General features: G+C 42.7%; 1 protein-coding gene across 1 annotated transcript in view; it reads left to right on the top strand.

The window, feature by feature from the left end:
* The window catches only part of si:dkey-237h12.3 (teneurin-3), a 152,470-nt gene that overhangs the window by 68,388 nt on the left and 56,376 nt on the right, over positions 1-27,706 (top strand). The window contains exons 5-11 of the mRNA XM_038992513.1: positions 5,300-5,425; positions 8,415-8,629; positions 15,511-15,721; positions 18,313-18,414; positions 20,142-20,336; positions 23,290-23,490; positions 25,547-25,732. Of these exons, the coding sequence (XP_038848441.1) occupies positions 5,300-5,425; positions 8,415-8,629; positions 15,511-15,721; positions 18,313-18,414; positions 20,142-20,336; positions 23,290-23,490; positions 25,547-25,732 (1,236 nt within the window). The remainder of the gene's footprint in view (positions 1-5,299; positions 5,426-8,414; positions 8,630-15,510; positions 15,722-18,312; positions 18,415-20,141; positions 20,337-23,289; positions 23,491-25,546; positions 25,733-27,706) is intronic.

Genomic DNA, 27,706 nt, shown 5'->3' with positions numbered 1-27,706 from the left:
CCCCTCAATGTGACTATGGCCCCCATTGTGACTATGGCCTTTCCTTGTGACTATGGCCCCTGCATGTGACTATGGCCCGTCCTTGTGACTATGGCCCCCGATTTTAACTATGGCCCCTCCTTGTAACTATGGCCCCTCCTTGTGACTATGGCCCCTCCTTGTGACTAATGCCCCTCCTTGTAACTATGGCCCCTCCTTGTGACTATGGCACCTCCTTGTGACTCCTTGTGACTATGGCCCATCCATGTGATTATGGCCCCTCCTTCTAACTATGGCCCCTCCTTGTGACTATGGAACCTCCTTGTGACTATGACCCCTCCGTGTGACTATGGCCCCCCTTTGTAACTATGGCCCCTCCTTGTAACTATGGCCCCTCCTTCTGACTATGGCCCCCCATTTTACCTATGCCCCCCTTGTGACTATGGCCCCTCCTTGTGACTATGGCCCCTCTTTGTGACTATGGCTTCTTCTTGTGAATATGGCTCCCCTTTGTGACTATGGCCCCTCCTTGTGACTATGGCCCCTCCTTGTGACTATGGCCCATCCTTGTGACTATGGCCCCTCCTTCTAACTATGGCACCTCCTTCTAGTATGGCCCCTCCTTGTGACTGTGGCCCATCCTTGTGACTATGGCAGCCCTTTGTGACTATGGCCCATCATTTTAACAATGCCTTCCCTTGTACCTATGGCCCCTCCTTGTGACTATGGCCCCTCCTTGTAACTATGGCCCCCCCTTGTGACTATGGCACCCCCTTGTGCCTATGGCCCCTCCTTGTGATTATGGCCCCTCCTTCTAACTATGGCCCCTCTTTGTGACTATGGCCCCTCCTTGTGACTATGGCCCATCCATGTGATTATGGCCCCTCCTTTTAACTTTTGCCGCTCCTTGTAACTATGGCCCCTCCTTGTGACTATGACCCCTCCTTGTGACTATGACCCCTCCTTGGGACTATGGCCCATCCATGTGATTATGGCCCCTCCTTCTAACTTTGGCACCTCCTTCTAGTATGGCCCTTCTTTGTGACTATGGCCCCTCCTTGTGATTATGGCCTCTCTTTCTAACTATAGCCCCTCCTTGTGACTATGACAGCCCCTTGTGAGTATGGCCCATCCATGTGATTGTGGCCCCTCCTTCTAACTTTGGCTGCTCCTTGTAGTATGGCCCCTCCTTGTGACTATGGCCCATCCTTGTGACTATGGCAGCCCTTTGTGACTATGGCCCGTCATTTTATCTATGCCCTCCCTTGTGACTATGACAGCCCCTTGTGAGTATGGCCCATCCTTGTGATTATGGCCCCTCCTTCTAACTATGGCACCTCCTTCTAGTATGGCCCCTCCTTGTGACTGTGGCCCATCCTTATGACTATGGCAGCCTTTTGTGACTATGGCCCGTCATTGTGACTATGGCCCATCCATGTGATTATGGCCCCTCCTTCTAACTTTGGCACCTCCTTCCTTGTGACTATAGCTCCCCCCTTTTAACTCTGCCCCCCCCCCCCCCCTCTTGTGACTATGACCCTTCCTTGTGACTATGGCCCCTCCTTGTGGCTATAGCCCATCCATGTGATTATGGCCCCTCCTTCTAACTTTGGCATCTCCTTCCTTGTGACTATAGCTCCCCCCTTTTAACTCTGCCCCCCCTCTTGTGACTATGGCCCCTCCTTCTAACTTTGGCCCCTCCTTGTGACTATGGGCCCCATAACTTTGGCACCTTCCTTGTGACTATAGCTCCCCCCTTTTAACTCTGCCCCCCCTCTTGTGACTATGGCCCCTCCTTCTAATTTTGCTCCCTCCTTGTGACTATGGGCCCTCCTTGTTTACATTGTTGTATTAGTGCGTAGTTCACCATGACCCTCCCTCATTGCTCTGCTTATGCTCTATATACTGTGGTATAAACAGATGACTAAGCAAGCCTCGAGCATTGCTCAGGTGTTGTAGAGGAGCCTTAGCACTCCTCTTAACACCCACTCTCCAAAGATGAAGCTGTGGATAGAAAAAGCATAAGAACTAGCTGGACAACTACTGTACTACAACTAGGCCTTTCGAATATATTATCCTTGCAAATATAAATGGCTTGCCATTCAACGTAAGTGGTGAACCAGCCTTCAGTTCTCAGTAGAGACTTCACGACAGCACCTAACACACTAAAGTTACAACACTGGATATCTGTTGCACTTCCCAGTCAATTAAACTAAACTATCTAATAGACACGTTGACTGGACTTTATGGCTTTGAGTCAGCTTTATAAACTGTGCTAAATGTGTATTGCTCTTTCAGCATGATCTTGCTGAGCAGATAGCAGACCTTAGAATATCATTCCATCTGTCGTTGTCATATGTCAGTCAGATACAGAGACAATTCATCCTACAGATCCCCAATGATACAGTTTGAATCTGTGTCAGATTATGGCAGTTCCAATGGCAAGGGCTCTGCATCATCCTGCTAACCTGATAGGAGGCCCACAGAGCAGCATCATTGACATGATCCAGCCCCACAGAGTGACATCACTGACATGACCCAGCCCCACAGAGCAGAATCACTGACATGACCCAGCTGCATAGAGCAGAATCACTGACATGACCCAGCCCCATAGAGTGACATCACTGACATGACCCAGCCCCACAGAGTGACATCACTGACATGACCCAGCTGCACAGAGCAGAATCACTGACATGACCCAGCTGCACAGAGCAGCATCACTGACATGACCCAGCTGCACAGAGCAGAATCACTGACATGACCCAGCTGCACAGAGCAGAATCACTGACATGACCCAGCTTCACAGAGCAGAATCACTGACATGACCCAAGCCCCCCAGAGCAGCCTCACTGACATGACCCAGCTGCACAGAGCAGCCTCACTGACATGACCCAGCCCCACAGAGTGACATCACTGACATGACCCAGCCCCACAGAGTGACATCACTGACATGACCCAGCCCCACAGAGTGACATCACTGACATAACCCAGCCCCACAGAGTGACATCACTGACATGAACCAGCCCCACAGAGTGACATCACTGACATGACCCAGCTGCACAGAGCAGCATGATTGACATGACCCAGCCCCACAGAGTGACATCACTGACATGACCCAGCCCCACAGAGTGACATCACTGACATGACCCAGCCCCACAGAGTGACATCACTGACATGACCCAGCCCCACAGAGTGACATCACTGACATGACCCAGCTCCACAGGAGCCCTGAAAGACAGACACAGTTGAAATCTCCCTCGACACGCTACAATGACACTGTCAGAAGGAACAAAATGCCAGGCACCCTAGTCACATTAGGTTATCACAAGGTTATCACTTGTCATGACTGACCTTCTCACAACCGATTTGCAACATTGTGACAACGTCATGTGTTGATGGGGAATAACCCCCAAAAAAGGGAACTCTCCTAAGAAGTTGAAAGCATTTTGAGAAGGGGCGATGAGAGAGGATGTGAGGAATCGAGAGCTATAAAGATTTTCTGGTGCAACAAAATCTCTTCCAGGAAGTGCTTTCATCTCGACCAGGAAGCTAGGAAGACATGCTTTAGTTTAACGCATCAACCTCACCCATAGGACAAAATTCCCCTTCAGAAGGGGCTTTGTCTGGTTTTTACACCAACCTTTAGCAGCTTGACCACAGCGATAAAATGGGTGGAGATTTATCTGTCCTTTCTGTCCTGAGTCATACACTCTCTTAATTAATCTTGGGCTGTGTGACTTTCCCCTGAACTGCCGTAGGATTCTCATGGTGCTGAAGGGAGGACAGGATAACATGCTCGTATAGAGAGAAATATGTCTATGGAGAAATGATGCAATGGAGATAAAGTATGGAGAGTGCTCTCCATAGCAGAGGGCCATTACAGTGCCATATTAATATCCATGTATATTATCTCTATCATCTGGACCCGCCATGTTGTTTTGATTCATGATATCGTGCTCTGTCATTGGTTGCATGTGATTTTGCTGTGCATGTTTGGTGGGTTGTCATGTTTCTGGATTCCGCGTGTATAGCTTATGAGTGCGCCAATGGCTTTAAGGTGTGTGTGTGTGTTTGCGTTTGTGTGTGTGTGGTCTCGTGAGTGTATGAGTGTGTTTCCTGTGTGGGAGTTCTTTTGGTTGTGAGTGTGTGAGTTAAACAGATACAGGCCTTCTTTGCCAGTTGCCTCAGGTTGAGTTTTTCACCTTCCTCTCTTTCATCTGCAGCCAAAACACCTGCCAGGTGCGATGTCTTAAATAGCTTATGTATGCACTAGCACACTCCGCCTCTGCCAGCCCACAGATAAGAACACAGTCCAATACATATGTACAAGCACACATCAATCTGCCTTGGTCTCTCTCTCTGTCTCTGTCTCTATCTCTGTCTCTCTCCCTCTCCACCTCTCCCATTCCGTATTCTCTATGATTCTGCTTCATCCCTTGTGAGTTAGCTATGTTTTTTAAGCAGTCAATACCCCATACCCTCCCCTGCCCGTTTGAAAAAAGTTCCACCTCAGATCAAAACACTGGGAAATCAGAGTTTTGCCTCCTCAGCACGACTCCCCGGCTGGCGATCTTTGAAGGAGCCTCGCCCTCTCACTGTGTTCATAGAAGACCCAGTTTCCCCAAACAACAAGACATGCAGCTTAATAGCAATCTATTCAGAGACAGAGGTTGGAGGAAGAACATGACGGTTTGGTTGGTTATGCAAGAGAATTAGAGAGTTTGCGGCTTGAAGCCTCTTTGACCTTCTTTCTGACGCACACAAATACATACACTTGGGGTTTCCAGATGCTTTGATTTGGGCTGTCATTATGTTGCTGCACATTGTCCACCTCCTCCTGTCTGTTTGGTGACAATGTTTGGGTTTTTAAATAGAACGTCCTGCTGCGCTCTTTGATGCAGTGCTGTTTGTGTTAATGAACAGCGCTCCCCAAAGAGACACAACAGTGTTCCTCCTCTCCTCAGTATTGATTGAGCTTGCTGTGTCTGGCCCCTGTTGGGTTTTACAGTAGAGCACTTAGCCTACATGTGGCGCACCCATAGTAAGGTAACCTAGTACAAAATAATTCCTACTCTTTAGTATTTTTCAGGCATGTTTCTTGAAGATTTTTTTTTTTTAGGGAAGTATAGGAAGGAAAGAGTGAAGGAAGGAAGGAGGGAGGGAACAAAATGGCTAACTGCCAGGCCACCACAGGCCACAAAATGATGTATTGTCTGATCTCTTTTTCCTAGAAATGCTGTCCAGCACGTATTTTGTTTTTTAATGATTTGATTGATTGCCTTAACCCTAACATATTCCACTGTTTTTGTTCACTTTACAGCAATGCACTTTTTCGGTCTCAACTGGCAACTTCAAGAAACGGAAAACAAACCAGTGGTTGAGAATGGAGGGGGGAAGGCTTTGCCCACTCAACCAAGCATAGTGACAGTACTCTCAGTTGACTATGGTAAGGACCTTAGCCCTTTACCAACTTCTTTACCTACTTGTTATATCTGTAGATTACATTTGGGGAAGGAACACACCATATTTCAGATTATGTTTCTTGCCTTTAATTGCACTGGATGTTTGTTTGTTTGTCCATTTTGCTTTGTGAATGTTATGTGTATGGCTCAGCACAAAAACAGTACCAGGGCCTATCCTATACTATAGCCTATAGCCTATCCTATACTGTAGGTACCTTCTGAATTGCAATTGACAGAGTCCAAACAGCTTTACCACATTCAGCCTTTACCAGTAGGTGTCTGTCATTTTGTATGCAATGTCTGCCACATGCATGCCACCTTTCTTCCCCTTTACAGAAAAAGGCCACTGATTTAATTTAAATCTCTTAAACTTCTTATGGCTGGGGGCAGTATTGAGTAGCTTGGATGGAAAAGGTGCCCAGAGGTGCCCAGAGTAAACTGCCTGCTACTCAGTCCCAGAAGCTAAGATATGCATATCATTAGTGGATTTGGATAGAAAACACTCTGAAGTTTCTAAAACTGTTTGAATGATGTATGTGAGTATAACAGAACTCATATGGCAGGCATAAACCTGAGAAAAAATCCAACCAGGAAGTGGGAAATCTGAGGTTTGTAGGTTTGCCTATCCAATATACAGTGTCTTTGGGGTTATATTGCACTTCCTAAGGCTTCCACTAGATGTCAACAGTCTTTAGAACCTTGTTTGATGCTTCTACTGTGAAGAATGAGGGAAGGAGAGCTCTTTGAGTCAGGTGTCTGGCGTGAGCTGACCACGCGTGCTCCCGTGAGAGCGACCTGCGTTCCATCGCATTTCTGAAGACAAAGAAATTCTCCGGGTGAAACATTATTGAAGATTTATGTTAAAAACATCCTAAAGATTGATTCTATACTATGTTTGACATGTTTCTACGAACTGTAATGGAATGTTTTGACTTTGTCTGGACCTAGTGCCTGCACATTTGCATTACTGTACTAAACGCGCAAACAAAAAGGAGGTATTTGGACATAAATTATGGACGTTATCGAACAAAACAAACATTTATTGTGGAACTGGGATTCCTGGGAGTGCATTCTGATGAAGATCGTCAAAGGTAAGTGAATATTTATAATACTATTTCTGAGTTCTGTTGACTCCACAACATGGCGGATATCTGTATGGCTTGTTTGGGCTCTGAGAGCTGTACTCAGATTATAGCATGGTGTGCTTTTTCCGTAAAGTTTAAAAAAAATCTTACACAGCGGTTGCATTAAGGAGAAGTTTATCTAAAGTTCCATGTATAATACTTGTATCTGTTATCAATGTTTATTATGAGTATTTCTGTAAATTGATTTGGCTCTCTGCAAAATCACCGGATGTTTTGGAGGCAAAACATTACTGAACATAACGCGCCAATGTAAACTAAGATTTTTGGATATAAATATGAACTTTATCGAACAAAACATACATATATTGTGTAACATGACGTCCTATGAGTGTCATCTGATGAAGATCATCAAAGGTTAGTGATTAATTTGATCTCTATTTCTGATTTTTGTGACTCCTCTCTTTGGCTGGAAAAATGGCTGTGTTTTTCTGTGACTAGGTACTGACTTAACATAATCGTTTGGTGTGCATTCGTCGTTAAGCCTTTTTGAAATCGGACACTGTGGCTGGATTTACAACAAGTTTTTCTTTAAATTGGTGTAAAATACATGTATGTTTGAGGAATTTTAATTATGAGATTTCTGTTGTTTGAATTTGGCGCCCTGCACTTTCACTGGCTGTTGTCAAGTCGATCCCGTTAACGCGATCTCAGCCATAAGAAGTTTAAAGGATTGGACCATTTAAAAAAAAAAATTGGCCTAAAATTACATATCCAAATCGAACTGCCTGTAGCTCAGGATATGCATATTCTTGATACCATTTGAAAGGAAACACTTTGAAGTTTGTGGAAATGTGTAACACATTATATAACACATTAGATCTGGTAAAAGATAATACAAACAAAAAAACATGCGTTTTCAAATATATATTTTTTCATCATCTTTGAAATGCAAGAGAAAGGCCATAATATAATATTGTAGTTTTGGAACCATTAAGATTTTGGCCACTAGATGGCAGCAGTGTGTGTGCAAAGTTCCGTATTGATCCAGTGATGCATTGCAGTACTGCACAGTATTTTGTAATAATGTGTCTTTATTTCAACCAAAGAAAAACTCTGGAGGTCCATTGTAAGAAAGATATTTATCCTAAGTGGTTTTTGAAAGAAATATCAGGGAAAAATGCTTTAAACACGTTTCATGCTTTAAAATGCGTTTCATGTGAGAATGACTCATGTTCAAGTTTTTTTTGTTGCTTGCCTACCTTTTTAAAGCATCACCTCCTTGTCCTGTTGTTTTGTTACTGTACCAGGTAATGAATCAGCTAGTACATTTAGATCCTAGACATTTAGCAGTGATTCACAAGTACCACACAAAAGACACTCATTAAGCTCCCAAATCACTGCTTTATTGACTATGTTTTGATCTGAAACTGATCTTCGTCAGGTCAAAAAAATATCTAATAATCAATGGTGAAACAATCTGTTCCAGCCTCATAATGGAGCAATCAGCTGAGGTCTATTTGAGTGGGAATAACAACGTTTCTATCATCAACTGTACCAGGAAATAGAAATACCTGGAAGTACTGAAGCTGTCTGGTATTTCCATGTTTGAATGACCTAATGAGCAAGACTCATATCTATGAGGGCCCGGGATACACACTGGGCTGTAACTAATGACCAAGACTCTACAGTTTGAGGGCCAGGGATATAGTCTTGGAGTCATGTGTCTGCATAATTTTATTTAAATTAAGGTAATATTGAGAAATGTTATTATTTTGTTGAAAATGGAATCAATGCAGATGAAAACTGTATACAACTGTGGTGAACTTGTATAGACCTCACAAAATGTCCATCTAGCTTTATCTCAGTGTTCTCTCTTTCTCCCCTCCAGGCAGGACTGGTGCGGTCCATCAGGAGAACAACTCCATTGACACCGGGCAAGTGGAAGTGGGCCGAAGGGTAGGTCAGGGAATACCGCCTGGGGTGTTCTGGCGCTCTCAGCTGGCTATGGAGCAGCCACGCTTCCTCAAGTTCAACATCTCTGTTCAGAAGAATGCACTGGTTGGGGCCTACGGGAGGAAGGGTCTCCCACCATCTCACACACAGGTAAATGGTACATTAGTTGGGTAGGGTGTATGGCAACTGCTTGGCATCCAGCCTCGGACCGCAAGGCACTACAGAGGGTAGTGCATACGGCCCAGTACATTATTGGGGCCAAGCTTCCTGCCATCCGGGACCTCTATACCAAGCGGTGTCAGAGGAAGGCCCTAAAAATTGTCAGACTCCAGCCACCCTAGTCATAGACTGTTCTCTCTGCTACCACACACCAAGCGGTACCAGAGCGCCAAGTCTATGTCTAAAAGGCTTAACAGCTTCTACCCCCAAGCCCTAACAGTCTATGACTAGGGTTGAACAGCTAATCAAAAGGGCTACCCAGACCCTTTTTTTATGCTATGCATAGTCACTTTAACTCTACCTAATGTACATATTACCTCAATTACCTCGACTAACTGGTGCCCCCGCACATTGACTCTTTACCGGTATCCCCTGTATATAGCCTCGCTATTGTTATTTTACTGCTACTGTTTAATTATTTGTTACTTACATTTTTTATTTTCAATTTTTTACTTATCAATCAACTTATTTTTCTTAAAACTTCTTAAATCATTGTTGGTTAAGGGCTTGTAAGTAAGCATATCACTGTAAAATCTACACCTGTTGTATTCGGCCCATGTGACAAATTTTGATTTGATTTGTAAAAATCTGACTGGATGATTTTTAAAGTGCTGAAGTGCTGTACAGAAACCCAGCCTAAAACCCCAAACAGCTAGTAATGCAGGTGTAGAAGCATGGTGGCTAGGAAAAACTCCCTAGAAAGGCCAAAACCTAGGAAGAAACCTAGAGAGGAACCAGGCTATGAGGGGTGGCCAGTCCTCTTCTGGCTGTGCCGGGTGGAGATTATAACAGAACTATGCCAAGATGTTCAAAAATGTTCATAAGTGACAAGCATGGTCAAATAATAATCATGAATAATTTTCAGTTGGCTTTTCATAGCCGATCATTAAGAGTTGAAAAACAACAGGTCTGGGACAGGTGGCGGTTCCATAACCGCAGGCAGAACAGTTGAAACTGGAATAGCAGCAAGGCCAGGCGGACTGGGGACAGCAAGGAGTCACCACGCCCGGTAGTCCCGACGTATGGTCCTAGGGCTCAGGTCCTCCGAGAGAAAGAAAGAGAGAAGGAGAAAATTAGAGAGAGCCAAGATTTTAAAAATGTTCATAAATGACAAGCATGGTCAAATAATAATCAGGAATAAATCTCAGTTGGCTTTTCATAGCCGATCATTAAGAGTTGAAAACAGCAGGTCTGGGACAGGTAGGGGTTCCGTAACCGCAGGCAGAACAGTTGAAACTGGAATAGCAGCAAGGCCAGGCGGACTGGGGACAGCAAGGAGTCATCATGCCCGGTAGTCCTGACGTATGGTCCTAGGGCTCAGGTTCTCCGAGAGAGAGAAAGAAAGAGAGAACGAGAGAATTAGAGAGAGCATACTTAAATTCACACAGGACACTGGATAAGACAGGAGAAGTACTCCAGGTATAACCAACTGACCCTAGCCCCCCGACACAAACTACTGCAGCATAAATACTGGAGGCTGAGACAGGAGCGGTCAGGAGACACTGTGGCCCCATCAGAAGATACCCCCGGACAGGGCCAAACAGGAAGGATATAACCCCACCCACTTTGCCAAAGCACAGCCCCCGCACCACTAGAGGGATATCTTCAACCACCAACTTACAATCCTGAGACAAGGCCGAGTATAGCCAACAAAGATCTCCACCACAGCACAAACCAAGGGGGGGCGCCAACCCAGACAGGAAGATCACGTCAGTAACTCAACCCACTCAAGTGACGCACCCCTCCTAGGGACGGCATGAAAGAGCACCAGTAAGCCAGTGACTCAGCCCCTGTAATAGGGTTAGAGGCAGAGAATCCCAGTGGAGAGAGGGGAACCGGCCAGGCAGAGACAGCAAGGGCGGTTCGTTGCTCCAGAGCCTTTCCGTTCACCTTCACACTCCTGGGCCAGACTACACTCAATCATATGACCTACTGAAGAGATAAGTCTTCAGTAAAGACTTAAAGGTTGAGACCGAGTCTGCGTCTCTCACATGGGTAGGCAGACTGTTCCATAAAAATGGAGATCTATAGGAGAAAGCCCTGCCTCCCGCTGTTTGCTTAGAAATTCTAGGGACAATTAGGAGGCCTGCGTCTTGTGACCGTAGCGTACGTATTGGTATGTACGGCAGGACCAACTCGGAAAGATAGGTAGGAGCAAGCCCATGTAACGCTTTATAGGTTAACAGTAAAACCTTGAAATCAGCCCTTTCCTTAACAGGAAGCCAGTGTAGAGACGCTAGCACTGGAGTAATATGATCAAATTTCTTGGTTCTAGTCAGGATTCTAGCAGCCGTATTTAGCACTAACTGAAGTTTATTTAGTGCTTTATCCGGGTAGCCGGAAAGTAGAGCATTGCAGTAGTCTAACCTAGAAGTAACAAATGCAGGGATTAATTTTTCTGCATCATTTTTGGACAGAAAATTTCTGATTTTTGCAATGTTACGTAGATGGAAAAAAGCTGTCCTTGAAACAGTCTTGATATGTTCGTCAAAAGAGAGATCAGGGTCAAGAGTAACGCCGAGGTCCTTCACAGTTTTATTTGAGACGACTTTACAACCATCAAGATGAATTGTCAGATTTAACAGAAGATCTCTTTGTTTCTTGGGACCTAGAACAAGCATCTCTGTTTTGTCCGAGTTTAAAAGTAGAAAGTTTTCAGCCATCCACTTCCTTATGTCTGAAACACAGGCTTCTAGCGAGGGCAATTTTGGGGCTTCACCATGTTTCATTGAAATGTACAGCTGTGTGTCATCCGCATAGCAGTGAAAGTTAACATTATGTTTTCGAATAACATCCCCAAGAGGTAAAATATATAGTGAAAACAATAGTGGTCCTAAAACGGAACCTTGAGGAACACCGAAATGTACAGTTGATTTGTCAGAGGACAAACCATTCACAGAGACAAACTGATATCTTTCCGACAGGTAAGATCTAAACCAGGACAGAACTGGTCCGTGTAGACCAATTTGGGTTTCCAGTCTCTCCAAAAGAATGTGGTGATCGATGGTGTCAAAGGCAGCACTAAGGTCTAGTAGCACGAGGACAGATGCAGAGCCTCGGTCTGACGCCATTAAAAGGTCATTTACCACCTTCACAAGTGCAGTCTCAGTGCTATGATGGGGTCTAAAACCAGACTGAAGCATTTCGTATACATTGTTTGTCTTCAGAAAGGCAGTGAGTTGCTGTGCAACAGCTTTTTCTAAAATTTTTGAGAGGAATGGAAGATTCGATATAGGCCGATAGTTTTTTATATTTTCCGGGTCAAGGTTTGGCTTTTTCAAGAGAGGCTTTATCACTGCCACTTTTAGTGAGTTTGGTACACATCCGGTGGATAGAGAGCTGTTTATTATGTTCAACATAGGAGGGCCAAGCACAGGAAGCAGCTCTTTCAGTAGTTTAGTAGGAATAGGATCCAGTATGCAGCTTGAAGGTTTAGAGGCCATGATCATTTTCATAATTGTGTCAAGAGATATAGTACTAAAACACTTAAGTGTCTCTCCCGATCCCAGGCCCTGGCAGAGCTGTGCAGATCCAGGACAGCTAAGCCCTGGAGGAATACGCAGATTCAAAGAGGAGTCTGTAATTTGCTTTCTAATGGTCATGATCTTTTCCTCAAAGAAGTTCATGAATTTATTACTGCTGAAGTGAAAGCCATCCTCTCTTGGGGAATGCTGCTTTTTAGTTAGCTTTGCAACAGTATCAAAAATACATTTTGGATTGTTCTTATTTTCCTCGATTAAGTTGGAAAAGTAGGATGATCGAGCAGCAGTGAGGGCTCTTCGGTACAGCACGGTACTGTCTTTCCAAGCTAGTCGGAAGACTTCCAGTTTGGTGTGGCGCCATTTCCGTTCCAATTTCCTGGAAGCTTGCTTCAAAGCGCGGGTATTTTCTGTATACCAGGGAGCTAGTTTCTTATGACAAATGTTTTTCGTTTTTAGGGGTGCAACTGCATCTAGGGTATTGCGCAAGGTTAAATTGAGTTCCTCAGTTAAGTGGTTAACTGATTTTTGTCCTCTGACGTCCTTGGGTAGGCAGAAGGAGTCTGGAAGGGCATCAAGGAATTTTTGTGTTGTCTGAGAATTTATAGCACGACTTTTGATGCTCATTGGTTGGGGTCTGAGCAGATTATTTGTTGCGATTGCAAACGTAATAAAATGGTGGTCCGATAGTCCAGGATTATGTGGAAAAACATTAAGATCTACAACATTTATTCCATGGGACAAAACTAGGTCCAGAGTATGACTGTGGCAGTGAGTAGGTCCAGAGACATGTTGGACAAAACCCACTGAGTCGATGATGGCTCCGAAAGACTTTTGGAGTGGGTCTGTGGACTTCTCCATATGAATATTAAAATCACCAAAAATTAGAATATGATCTGCTATGACTACAAGGTCTGATAGGAATTCAGGGAACTCAGAGAGGAACGCTGTATATGGCCCAGGAGGCCTGTAAACAGTAGCTATAAAAAGTGATTGAGTAGGCTGCATAGATTTCATGACTAGAAGCTCAAAAGACGAAAACGTCATTTTTTTTTTTGTAAATTGAAATTTGCTATCGTAAATGTTAGCAACACCTCCGCCTTTGCGGGATGCATGGGGGATATGGTCACTAGTGTAACCAGGAGGTGAGGCCTCATTTAACACAGTAAATTCATCAGGCTTAAGCCATGTTTCAGTCAGGCCAATCACATCAAGATTATGATCAGTGATTAGTTCATTGACTATGACTGCCTTTGAAGTGAGGGATCTAACATTAAGTAACCCTATTTTGAGATGTGAGGTATCACGATCTCTTTCAATAATGGCAGGAATGGAGGAGGTCTTTATCCTAATAAGATTGCTAAGGCGAACACCGCCATGTTTAGTTTTGCCCAACCTAGGTCGAGGCACAGACACAGTCTCAATGGGTATGGCTGAGCTGACTACACTGACTGTGCTATTGGCAGACTCCACTAAGCTGGCAGGTTGGCTAACAGCCTGCTGCCTGGCCTGCACCCTATTTCATTCACCAAACAAATGTTATTGTTAAAACATTTCTAGCGATGTTATGCATGACCCGCTCAGTTTTCCACCACAAAATGGCCAAAAAGAGTAGAACCACCTGCTTTTACACCATGATTTGACTATTAGATAGATGTTAAATCTGTCTTTTGAAAAAACAAAATGTTTAAGGGAATAGTTTTACCATATTAATATGAGAGTTCAGTTCACGTAACTGGGTTGACCTTAAAATGAGACAGATGTAAATTAATCACTAATCACACAAAAACAAAAGAATCTTCAGAAATTACTTTAAAAAAATAACTAGGTCAATGATGGTGAAAACTTTGTTGGTAAGTAGGTTCAAATCTTCCTAGAAGTGACAGGGGGACATGTTAAAATGCTGAATTTTGGCACTTTAGCAACCCTTAAAAAAGATTGATTGAATTTTCCGTGTGGTCTATATTGAAGGGCACTTCATTTAATATTACAGGCTTTTAAAATTCAATATTGGTGCACATTTTATATCTAAAATATCAAAGGGACACAAAAGGCACTATTTTTGTGGAATGACCTGGCTATTTTCCACTTCACCCTAGAGAAAAATCTTTCAACTTCACCTTCTTGACATTCTCTGACTTGACTTGAAGAGCCTCTTTCGCGCCGGAAATTGGGCCACTATCGAATGAAAAAAAAGTTAAGTACAAATGACAACAGGAAAGAAGGGATTACTCTTCCAAGGTAAAAGAAAGAAGGAATCCAACTAAATCAAATACAACAAACAGAGAAGCCTCCTTTTATGTCCAAGGCAATTGCTGCGCAGGCCGCTCAAGACTGTCAATGCCTAGACACAAAGTCAACCGCCACTGCCTTAGAAACGGTCCGTTAATTTGCCAGGGCGATAAATCGATGCGTTTACTTAACTTAGCATGAAAGACCCCAATGAGACCCCAATGAGAGATATTGACCGTTGGTTACATTCACCGCTTGAGGAGAGGAACAACTTTAAAGTGCGTCACCAATCGCACAAAAGAAAATAATACAACTAAATTTGTTAGTAAGTGTCTTACTCTGCATGATTCATCAATTGTCTTAAACTAGGTTTTGTGAAGAAATGATCAACACTAGTTTGAATTCCCAGGTATAGCTAATAATTATTTGTGGTTCATCGGCTGGCCTGGCTAGGCTTGGCCTCTTGTTCATTATTATTTGCTCCTATTGTTAGATTGAGATAAGCCTTTGCCAAGCAATCAAGATATACACACTGGCCTAGGAGTAAAGGAATGGTTGGGTTCTGGACTTTTATTACTTGGCCCCCTGGCCACCAACACATAAAAAACTGCCTACATCCACAGGTCAATATCTCTTCTCTGCTCCTCAGCTCCTCTCAAAAGGGTTTAAACCACTGAGTGTTGACTTCTCTCACCCTTACTTTAATGCTTTATTTCCTATCCACACTGAGTCAGTTGGAGGGATGCTTGGTGTTGTGTCCTCTGTAGGTCCTATTTCCGATACTAAATCCTTTTTTAATGTGCCCTTTTCTACTTTCAACTCCCTGTGTTGTGTTCATTTGTGTGAATTAAACACTGTTAGCATGCAGAATGAAAAGGATCAGTCTTCTGGAAAACTCAAATTTACTTTGACTCAATTAAATTGTGGCTAGCTCCTTTAATGTCAAATTATGAATTTTTTTAAACAGAGGTTTTCCCTCTATGCACCTGGAACTACAGAATGTCACCGTTATTGTAAATGTTTTATTATATGTCGCACATCATATGTCATGAAGAGACCAATTATTTAGTTCCAACTGACCTCTGCTTGACCTTTCTTCAGTATGACTTTGTGGAGCTGCTGGATGGCAGCAGGCTCATCGCCAAAGAGAGGTGGGCTCCCACGGCGCAGGAGACCAGGGGGCGGATGGAGCGCCAGGTCAGCCTCCACCAAGCTGGCTTCATCCAGTATCTGGACTCTGGGGTGTGGCATCTGGCTTTCTACAATGATGGGAAGAGCCTGGAGACAGTATCATACAACACCATCATCCAGGGTAAGCATAACATGGAAATAACGTAGAAAATGGATGTAGAAATGGATGAGGTGAATATTTAAAATTATATTGAATTGCTGGAAAGGGCACTTGGAGAACTTTTTCCACAACTAAGAGAATAACTGGGTAGTTGACAGGCCAGATCAACATATATATACATTAATTAATCATTTAAACTGCATCTACAGACTATATAATGCAAGCAAAATGTGTTGTTGGCTTTGTGAATTGTGTTATGCACATTTTACGTCTCTACATTGCAGGAATATCGCTATCCCTTAGGCTTTTCATTGTTGTGCTGGCTCAGGAATTGTACTGTGGGAAAACAGAAAACATGCTAAGTTAATGTTTTGCATTAGGGAATTCCATCGATACATTTCTAAAGATATGAAGTTATCGAAATCCAAGGTCAAAATTCCCCTTATGTGTTGAAACTGACAGCCCAGTAGTGTACATCCAATACAAGTCTTCAAAAGCAATAAAAACTCAAATGTTTGCCCTGTTAACACAATCGAAAGGAGCTCCCAGCCTAGGGGGAGTGCCCATTATGAGCGCTGGTCTGTTGAACGAACACAAGACGTGTCAGTGGGATATGTCAGATTAACTTCAACTCAGAGAGAGGATTTACAAAGATTGATCCCGTTGCTTGTGTGGGCATGATCAGTCATGAGATTTTCATGTGGAGAAAGAAATGTCAAAGAACTAGAAAGGCACTGTGAAATGTAAAATGTTCGTGATGGGTTGCATTCGAGATGGGCAAGATGGCATGGGAGTTGTCAGGCTACAGCAGATGAGAGATACACACATACCAACATAGAGTACACTGTACATTCATGCAATAAGACAGTGTTTCCCAACCCTGGTCCTCCAGTACCCCCAACAGTACATATTTTATTGTAACCCTGGACAAGCATACCTGATTCAACTTCTCAACTAATCATCAAGCCTCAATGAGGTGTGTTTGTCCAGGGCTACAACAAAAATGTGTACTGTTGGGGGTACTCGAGGACCAGGGTTGGGAAACACTGCAATAAGTGAATATGGCTGTGTGGAAATGTAAGATGGAATAGTATGTGACATAGTAGTGATATGAAATCCAATCCAATCAAATGTGTTGGATATTGTGTTGATATTGATAAAGTGTTGATGTTGATATTGTGTTGATATTGATCATGTGTTGATATTGATAATGTGTTGTTATTGATATTGTGGGGATATTGATATTGATAATGTGTTCATATGGATAATGTGTTGATATTGATAATTTGTTGATATTGGATGATGTAATGAAATGATATATGCAGGGATGAAAATCATTTTTTCTTCATTTTTTAAATTTGTATTTCCAATATTGAAAAGGACTGGAATTGGTCAAACTCTCAGTTTAAAACATGTACAAAATGATCCTCTTTCCCTAAAAGCTTGATGGTCATGACTTTTTTTTACATGAAAGGGTTAACTTGGCCCCAGACAATCAACCTGAGATTGATTTAAGTTTCAGTCATGGGATTTGTGCTTTAACCCCTGTATGTGTTGTTGGCACATTTTAGAGGTGTGGTATCTCAACCTTGTGCAAGAACATCTGACTGAAAAAATGATGAGCTCGTATGCCATGCCAGTAACCAGGTTTCTATCCAACCATTTCATGCAGATGAATTACCTGACGCTGCTAAAAACAGGAAATGTCAGTACAATTTCTTAAATGTCCACAGACAATTTGCTCGTTAGAAATGGTGGGATCTTTTTGTGTCTGTGAAATGAATTATGCGAGAAATGGTGGTGGAAACACATTTATGTGCAAATAGTGTTATAATTGGAAAGGGAAATGAAAGGGGGATACCTAGTATGAATGCATTCAACTGAAATGTGTATTTCGCATTTAACACAACCCCTCTGAATCAGAGAGGTGCGAGGGGTTGCCTTAATCGACACCCACGTCATCAGTGCCCGGTTAACCATCATATCGAAGTAAATTTGGAGTCACGCAATTATATGGTGTGTTCCCCCACTACGACTCGGAAGACCATGCTGTTTATTAGGCTACAAATTAAATAAATTATGAACTTCACAGGGTAGAGAAAGTGCACAGTGATGAGCGTGATGCTACTTTCCAATAAATATCGAGGGTCTTATTCTGGTGACATGATGATCGATGCCATTTGACAAATAAACATAATCCATAATAATCTCATCATATAGACTAGACTACCCGCACTGTATCTGCAAGCTGTTGGCTAGAGCGCAGATGCCAAGATCAGAGTGGGCGCAATTGCTACATAATGCAAAAAAATGTGTGACAAAACCATCAGTAGAGTTGAAAATGCGATGGAAACCAATTTAACTTGTATTTATTATTTGGTACATGGGTATTTAGCTGCAAAGGTAATTTTTATGTGCACTACGTCATCACGTGTAGACTTTTATCCGCAACAAGTCAGTTTGATAGAAACACATCTCTGGTGGGAAAATGTGCATATTTTTATGTGGGTTTTAGAATATTCGCATGAAAATCTGTCACCAATTGGATGGAAACCTAGCAAGTGTCACCATAGCTGGTGTAATCGTAGAAAACGTTTTTTTTGTCCCAACAGAGTCGGTTATGGAGTGCTCACACAACTGTTATGGGAATGGAGAGTGTGTGACCGGCTCCTGCCATTGTTTCCCAGGGTTCATTGGGCCATACTGCTCAAGAGGTATCTATTTCCCAACTCCTCATCTATCTATTGATATCGCAATCATGAGCAAGCTTCAATGGACAAATATTGGCTATATTTTCAGAATTAATTACCATGTGCATGTGATATTTGTTCTTAGTTTAGGGTTAGGTTTAAGCTAAAGGTCAGGGTTAGGTTTAGGCTAAGGGTTAGGTTTAGACTAATGGTAAGGGTAAGCACTAATCATTCAAATCAAATATTTGGAGAGGAAGTGTTGTACTCCAGTCCTTTGTACTGTAGCATGGAAAGATAGTGATTGGTTGATTTAAGGTTGAATCAACACTGCAGCTATACAATGGACTATCAATCAAATTTATTTATGAAGCCCTTCTTACATCAGCTGATGTCACAAAGTGCTGTACAGAAACCCAGCCTAAAACCCCAAACAGCAAGCAATGCATGTGTAGAAGCACGGTGGCTAGGAAAAACTCCCTAGAAAGGCCAGAACCTAGGAAGAAACCTAGAGAGGAACCAGGCTATGAGGGGTGGCCAGTCCTCTTCTGGCTGTGCCGGGTGGAGATTATAACAGAACATGGCCAAGATGTTCAAATGTTCATAGATGACCAGCAGGGTCAAATAATAATAATCACAGTGGTTGTCGAGGGTGCAACAGGTCAGCCCCTCAGGAGTAAACGTAAGTTGGCTTTTCATAGCCGATCATTCAGAGTATCTCTACTGCTCCTGCTGTCTCTAGAGAGTTGAAAACAGCAGGTCTTGGACAGGTAGCACGTCCGGTGAACAGGCCAGTGTTCCATAGCCGCAGGCAGAACAGTTGAAACTGGAGCAGCAGCATGGCCAGGTGGACTGGGGACAGCAAGGAGTCATCAGGCCAGGTAGTCCTGAGGTAAAGAAAGAGAGAGAGAAAGAGAGAAAGAAAGAAAGAAAAAGAGAGAGAATTAGAGAGACCGGGCGCCAACCCGGACAGGAAGATCACATCAGTGACTCAACCCATTCAAGTGATGCACCACTCCTAGGGACAGCATGGAAGAGCACCAGTAAGCCAGTTACTCAGCCCCTATAATAGGGTTACAAGGGCGGTTCGTTGCTCCAGTGCCTTTCCGTTCACCTTCACACTCCCGGGCCAGACTACACTCAATCATAGGACCTACTGAAGTGATGAGCCTTCAATAAAGACTTAAAGGTTGAGACAGAGTCCGCGTCTCTCACATGGGTAGGCAGACCATTCCATAAAAATGGAGCTTAGAAATTCTAGGGACAGTAAGGAGGCCTGCGTCTTGTGACCGTAGCGTATGTGTAGGTATGTATGGCAGGACCAAATCGGAAAGATAGGTAGGAGCAAGCCCATGTAATGCTTTGTAGGTTAGCAGTAAAACCTTGAAATCAGCCCTTGCCTTAACAGGAAGCCAGTGTAGAGAGGCTAGCACTGGAGTAATATGATAAAAATGTTGGGTTCTAGTCAAGATTCTATCAGCCGTGTTTAGCACTAACTGAAGTTTATTTAGTGCTCTATCTGGGTAGCCGGAAAGTAAAGCATTGCAGTAGTCTAACCTAGAAGTGACAAAAGCATGGATGAATCTTTCTGCATCATTTTTGGACAGAAAGTTTCAGATTTTTGCAATGTTACGTAGATGGAAAAAAGCTGTCCTTGAAACAGTCTTGATATGTTCGTCAAAAGAGAGATCAGGGTCCAGAGTAACTAATATGCTTTATATACTGTTGAGTAACATTGTTTCTTCCCACAACAGCTGCCTGTCCCGTCCTATGCAGTGGAAATGGCCAGTACACCAGGGGGCGCTGTCAGTGCTACAGTGGATGGAAGGGCACGGAGTGTGACGTGCCTACTACCCAGTGTGTAGACCCCCAATGTGGAGGCCATGGGATTTGTGTGACGGGCAACTGTGTGTGTAATGCCGGCCACAAGGGAAGCAACTGTCACCAAGGTACACCACAACAATATGTAGTGTCACCGTTCGATTTCCCAGCCTGTCGGCGATGTTGTCACCGTTCGATTTCCCAGCCTGTCGGCGATGTACACAGTACTTATACAACTTAAACAATAGCTCTTTTCAACTTCACCAAGCAAATAATTCCTTTTGTTCCTCCATCGATACTCTGCATGCATTAACTCCCTCCAACCATTTAGCCACCACAGCTATGGATTGGAATTGATTCTGAATTGTCCATCCAATGTGATTGCTTCAGTGCGCTCCCGAACAAGAACCCTGTGAGATTCAATATCTCTCAGTCTGGGTCTATTTCTCATTGTTATCGAAAATACTTCTCGCTATCCCCTCTACCTCTTCTCCCCCTGTTCAGTCAGTTTAACTTCATTGATCCCAATTCAGACAGAGGCAATTCACTTGTCAGATTTACATCTGCAGATCAGTGACCCAATGTGTAAAATCTTATTGAGTCGAGGGAGTAATTAAATAAAAAAATTGCGCTCATTGTGAAGTGAATTAAGAGAGAAAGTACACAAGTGCTATTGTGGAATTAGGCAGGAACGGTTGGACAATGTTGTCAGTGGACTCAAACTGGCCATTTGGTTCTGGTTTGATGATAATACAAGGTCTTGCCTTACAGTCCCTTCAGAAAATATTCACACCCCTTGTGTTACAGCCTGAATTTAAAAGTTATTACATTTAGATTTTCTTTGTCACTGGCTTACACACAATACCCCATAATGTCAAAGTGGAATTGTATTTTTAGAAATGTTTACAAATTAATAAAAAATTAAAAGCTGAAATGTCTTGAGTCAATAAGTACTCAACCACTTTGTTATGGCAAGCCTAAATAAGTTCAGGAGTAAACATTTTCTTAACAAGTCACATACTAAATTGCATGGACTCACTCTGTGTGCATTAATAGTGTTTAACAGGATTTTTAAATGATGACCTAATCTCTATACCCCACATATACAATTATATGTAAGGTCCCTCAGTCAAGCAGTGAATTTCAAACACAGATTCAACCACAAAGACAAGGGATGTTTTCCAGTGCCTCACAAAGAAGGGAACCTATTGGTAGATTGGTAAAAATAAAATAAAAAGCAGACATTGAATATCCCTTTATTAATTACACTTTGGATGGTATATCAATACACCCAGTCACCAAAATGATACAGGTGTCCCTCCTAACTCAGTTGCCGGAGAGGAAGGAAACTGCTCAGGGATGGTGACTTTAAAACAGTTACAGAGTTTAATGGCTGCGATAGGAGAAAACTGAGGATGGATCAACAACATTGTACAGTAGTTACTCCACAATACTAGCCTAAATGACAGAATGAAAAGAAAGAAGCCTGTACAGAACACAAATATTTCAAAACATGCATCCTGTTTGAAATAAGGAACTAAAGTAAAACTTCAAACAAATTGGCAAAGAAATTAACTTTATGTCCTGAGTACAAAGCATTATGTTTGGGGCAAATCCAACACATTACTGAGTTCCATTCTTCATATTTTCAAGCATAGTGGTGGTTGTATCATGTTATGGGTATGCTTGTCATCAGCAACGACTAGGGAGTTTTTTGGGATAAAAATCAACAGTATACAGCTAAGCACAGGCAAAATCCTCGAGGAAAACCTGGTTAAGTCTGCTTTCAAACAGACACTGGGAGATAAATTCACCTTTCAGCAGGACAATACCCTAAAACACAAGGCTATATCTACCCTTGAGTTGCTTATCAAGATGACATTGAATGTTCCTGAGTGGCCGAGTTACAGTTTTGACTGAAAGCGGCTTGAAAATCTATGGCAAGACTTGAATGTGGCTGTCCAGCAATGATCAACAACCAACTTGACAGCGCATGAATAATAAAAAAAAGAATAATGTGAAAATACTTTTCAATCCAGGTGTGCAAAACTCGTACATGCTGACCAAACGCGTCATCGCGCGCACGTTGATTTTGTTCCCCACACCAGAAGCGATCAGGACATGCATGTTGAAATATCAAAACAAACTCTTAACCAATTATATTAATTTGGGGACAGGTCAAAAAGCATTAAACATTTATGGCAATTTAGCTAGCTAGCTTGCTTTTGATAGCTAATTTGTCCTGGTATATAAACATTGGGTTGTTATTTTACCTGAAATGCACAAGGTCCTCAACTCCGACAATTAATCCACAGATAAAACGGTAACCGAATTCGTTTCTCGTCATCTCTCCTCCTTTTTCTTCTTTGGACTTTAAATGACGGTTGGCAACCAACTTTACAGTGCATTACTACAACCGACTGGAGTGTGGATGTCAGTTCATCTTTCAATCACCCACGTGGGTATATGCTCCTAAAAACCAATGAGGAGATTTGAGGGGCAGGATTTGCAGTGTGTTGAGTGTCACAAATAGAACCAACTTCTATTTTAGCGCCTGGCCACACAGACGCTTGCTGTGGCGCGCGAGCAGTGTGGGTGCAATGATTGAATAACATGTATGTGTACATTTATTTTGCGACGCGAGCGGTGTGGTCAGCATGTTAGAGACTCACAGCTGTCATCGCTGCCAAAGGTGCTTCTACAAAGTATTGACTCAGCGGTGTCAATACTAATGTAAATGAGATATTTCTGTATTTAAGTTTCAATAAATGTGCTTACATTTAAAAATATATATGTTTTCACTTTGTCATTATGGGGTATTGTGTGTAGATAGGTGGACATTATTTTGGGGCTGTAACACAAATACAGGTGGAATAAGCCAATGGGTATGAATACTTTTTGAAGGCACTATGATTAGAACCAAATTGCTGAGATCAATATACTGTATGTGTTTGCTAAAAGGCTGTACTAGTAATAAGCTGACTATGGAGCATGTTCACATGTTTAGTTGTTTATTTCATGATTAAGTCATCCCATATACAGTAGTTGAACCATCTTCTTTCCTTTCTTTTGTTTTCCTAGCGGACTGTCTGGATCCGACTTGCTCGGGCCACGGAGCCTGCCACCACGGTGAATGCCACTGTAACCCGGGCTGGGGCGGAATCGGCTGTGAGATCCTGAAGAGCACGTGTCCTGAACAGTGCTCCAGCCACGGAACCTTCCACACCGAGACAGGCACCTGTGTCTGTGAGGCTAACTGGACAGGCTCCGACTGCTCTTTAGGTCAGACAACTCTCTTACTTTTTATTTCGGGTTTAGCTGTCTGGCTTTGTGTTGTGTATGAGGAGGCTCCTCCAGTGAGGAAAAGGATGATGGTCCTCATTAATATGAGGACCATTTTAGACAATTAGTTTGTTTTCTTGTAGGTACTTTGCCAGTTTGAGGGCTGTGCTTTGGTTTTAGTAATCGGTTCATTTGTTTAAAAGACCAGGTGATTCATACTCAATGTCCTTCTCTAGAATGGGGTTATTTAGTTTAGTCTAATCGCAGTGCCGAATTAGTACCTGCATCTGCAGTTCACAGTTGGAGACCCAAATTGAGTAGTGTCACATTGGAACCTACTGGGTTTTTAACTATCTGGAGCTAAGATTGATTAAGCCGCACGTTTACTTGATTGTGCGATTGAAATCTGAGGGGTTTTGCGTAAGAGGGTGTACTGTAAGTCTGAAATGATGGATGAGATGAAAACCTAGACTGCCGGCAGGAAAAAATAATGGGAGTTTAGGGGACCAGGGAGTTTGTCTCAATTTATTCACTTTCAGACAACATCCAAAGTAAGGCCATTTGTTATTCTGTAAAATACTTTTGAAATTCAGGACAGAGTCCCTCTTTCCTGCCATGAAACATCCATTGCCGGTCGATGTTAAAAATGTTACATTGAAGGGAGTGAGGTTAGCTTACTTAAGCAGCCGTCCAAACTTGTGTTTGCCCACCTGGGTAGTAGTCAAGGTTTCTCTCTTAATTATCTCAGCAGTTCCACTTCAATTAAATAAACTTTAATTAACAAGCGGCGTGGAATAGATGGACCACCCACTCTGCCATCGTGCCGGAGTCAGGGGCGTGCTAAAAGCAGATAAACACCTTTGCGCTAATGAAAAATTGATTTCATGGATTCTTTGGGAGGGGAGGGGGCCCTTGGAATCGAACGATCCCCCTCCAGAGGCATGGTTAAAATTCTGGAGTGTCGTCTAAGCTTAATCAGAGAACCACCAAGGACTGTCAATCGAAGAAAAACTCCATTCAGAGGGAGATGAAAGCAACCTATTAAAAAAGTGCAAATTAAGGTAGGTGAGGTGGTTTCGCTTGTAAGAGGAAAACAGAAAAATTAGTGAATTTTGAAACCTTGACGTGTTAACCCCAAGGATATTCACAAGGGTGCTAGGTGGACTAGATTTGTGTCAATATTCTCTTAAACTTACTCAAGTACTTTTAATGGGTGGGTGGCGGACTGCTTTTTCCTGTAGCCTACTTGAAGTAAGGTTTTTTCAAATCTTAGGAAGTCTGTTCTTGCTGTCTGAACGGCTGCTGTGGTGACATTTCAAAGTGTTCTGGAGCCTCTGAAGGCAATACTGGGTCAGTTCCTGTGAATAAACCATTCCCTTCATGGTTTCATGTGGTTTTCCCTCAATATAGAATGGAGCTTTTAGTATGGTTTGTAGCATGCCAGTGACTGAAGCACTCTCCTTGGTCTCCTACTACCTGTGGATTCAGTAATGAGAGTTTCTCACCCACACCGCCTGCTGCCTGACTACATAGAGACATCTGCTTACGTAGTTGGTCTTATGCTCTTTGTGGTCCTTGGTGACTAAAATAAGTGAGTTGACCTGCTTATTCGAAAGCCTGTAGGTCTAAAGATGTCTCAAGCTAGCCTTTTACTTCAGTCTCTTGTAAATGTTGTGGGATTTAACGTTCCAGGATCAAGCTGAAATCATTGGGGATAACTGACGGCAAATGTAAAAGCATTAAATAAATACATGAAAACGAAGCAACAAAAGACAAAACAAATTTGTTTTCATTTTTTTTGTCGCAGGAAAATGTGTCCTTGTCTCCCATCACATCTGAATTTGGAGTGAAAAATATCAGGCTTTGTGCCTCTTTATTTAATCAATATGTAAAGATTACGATTCAGCTGTGGCAGTGTAACTAATGTACTGACAGCAGAAAAAAATTATTATTCACTATGTCCATACAAGTACTGTAAGATTGAATTACTGTACACTACTATGGCACACGTCTGTCCAGTGTATGACGGACGACTCTGTTTGTGGTTGTGTGTCAGAGGTGTGCACTGTGGCCTGCGGCCCCCATGGAGTGTGTGTCAGTGGGACCTGTCACTGCGAGGAGGGATGGGCAGGCTCAGAGTGCGACCAGAGGGACTGTCACCCACGCTGTACAGATCACGGTGTCTGCCGAGAGGGCAAATGTGACTGTCACCAGGGCTGGACCGGAGAGCACTGCACCATTGGTGAGTCGGCAGAGAACCAGTACAAAGAGGCAGGAATGTAACAATTTATTCTCCATCAATGCTCCTGAATATGCCAAAGACTTGCTTTCAACAGTATCTTGAATGCAGTCTAAGTTGAAGAGCTTGGAAGAAATGTGCCTCCTCTCAATCAATGTTTGCATTATATAACCCTATGAAACATAAAGAAAGAATTTTCTAAATTACCCATTCCATTTCACTTTCACTGTCCTTGACACCTGACATCACCATTTTCCCTTTCCCAATCCACCTGAAAATGGATTTCAGAAGTGATTCCAACTACTTATTTAATAAAATAAAATTTGTCACATGCAACAGGTGTAGACTTTACCGTGAAATGCTTTCTTACGAGCCCTTTCCTAACAATACACAGTTAAAAAGTAAGAAACATTTGCATAAAATAAAAAAGGAAATAGTAACACAATCAAATAACAATAACGAGACTATATACAAGGAGTACTGGTACCGAGTCAATGTGCAGGGGTACGAGGTAGTTGAGGTAATTGAGGTAATATGCGGAGGTGAAGCCAGTCAAGATGCTCTCAATGGTGCAGCTGTAGAACTTTTTAAGATTCTGAGGACCCATGCCAAATCTTTTCTTTATACAGTAGAATATAAATATGCTCTTTATAGAGTCCTACCGCCCATTCTACGACTCAACTAAGGGAAGGTATTAAGGGAAAAGAGGGACAGCTAGTACTAAGGTGTTATTCAGCTTTGTCTCAATGGTATAGCCATCTCCGAGATGACAGCTTCACCGTGCCTTAATAGAGACCAAACCCCCTCGGTGACATCACCCTCTTGTTGAAACAGACCCCGGCTCTCCAAACCCTAATTACATATTTACAAAACGTTCTCCTCATAAGCAGTTATCCCATCCAGAGAATGAAGCTGACTGGTTAGAAACCAGGAGAGAGAGATGAGATTGCACTGAGGTGATTGGGGGGGTTGCATTTCTGATGTTATTAATCTCTGCCTCAATGAGAACTAAAATCCTGTCCCTTTCAGCTTCTTCCTGTTTAACCCCCATCAGGAAACAAATTCCTCGCCGTAGATGCGCCTGGGATGAATAGGCAGCCATTTACCTATTCTTAACAGGAACTAGGAGCTTATTCCTTTCTTATAGGGCTCTCTGAATAACTTCAATTCGCATAAAGCACCTTTAATCACATTACATGGCGAGACCTTGACGAAGGGGCTTGAATAGACCGCTTCCCTGGACCAACTATTGTCAGACACGTTGCGATTCTGTTTTTGCATGGGAGTCTTAAGCACCGCTGTTATTGCTTTGCTCTCCGCTGCTGTTTTTTTCTTCTAGTACACATCCAGGAGCATTTCAGCATATTGCCGTCCCAGTAGACATCCAGGAGTCCTATACATTACAACTATCAGTCATGTAGCTGATTGTCCTCAGAGTACACAGGAGCTATTCAACCACTTCATCATTGGAACAAAGCATGGAAGTAAACTCCCAGGAGCACTTGAATGCATAGAAACATCTTTGTAGTAAACTGAAGGATAATACACTACATGACTCTTGAATGGAAAATACGCTTATAGTTGAAGCTGCTGTATAGCTGGTGTAACAGATAGCTAAGTGCAAAAGTTGACACTAGAATGCTATTCAGACAGCACTAAAAACACAGCATATTAATGTTCGAGCATGTGTTTGTTAGCAGCTGCCACCTATACAGTTATAAACTGGGTTCTTTAGATGTTCTATGTGAATGTACTGTACATTGTTATTTACTTTATGTGGAGGGTTTAATAGGTGGATGATGTGTGTTGTTAGGAATGAAAGCATGTCACTACTGCTATGGCAACGTATCTCACCAGGCAAGCCTGATAATTAGCTCAAGCAGATCCTTAACACACACAACTGTGAAACATTCATAGTTCAAATTAATTTGTATTTTCCTCTTCATGCTGTCTGTGTATGTTTTCTCTGTAGTAACA

This window comes from Salvelinus namaycush, chromosome 5, assembly GCF_016432855.1.
Source record: "Salvelinus namaycush isolate Seneca chromosome 5, SaNama_1.0, whole genome shotgun sequence".
NCBI lineage: Eukaryota > Metazoa > Chordata > Actinopteri > Salmoniformes > Salmonidae > Salvelinus > Salvelinus namaycush.
The sequence above is the reverse complement of the archived record's forward strand: the minus strand, read 5'-3'. Positions and strand labels throughout refer to the sequence as shown.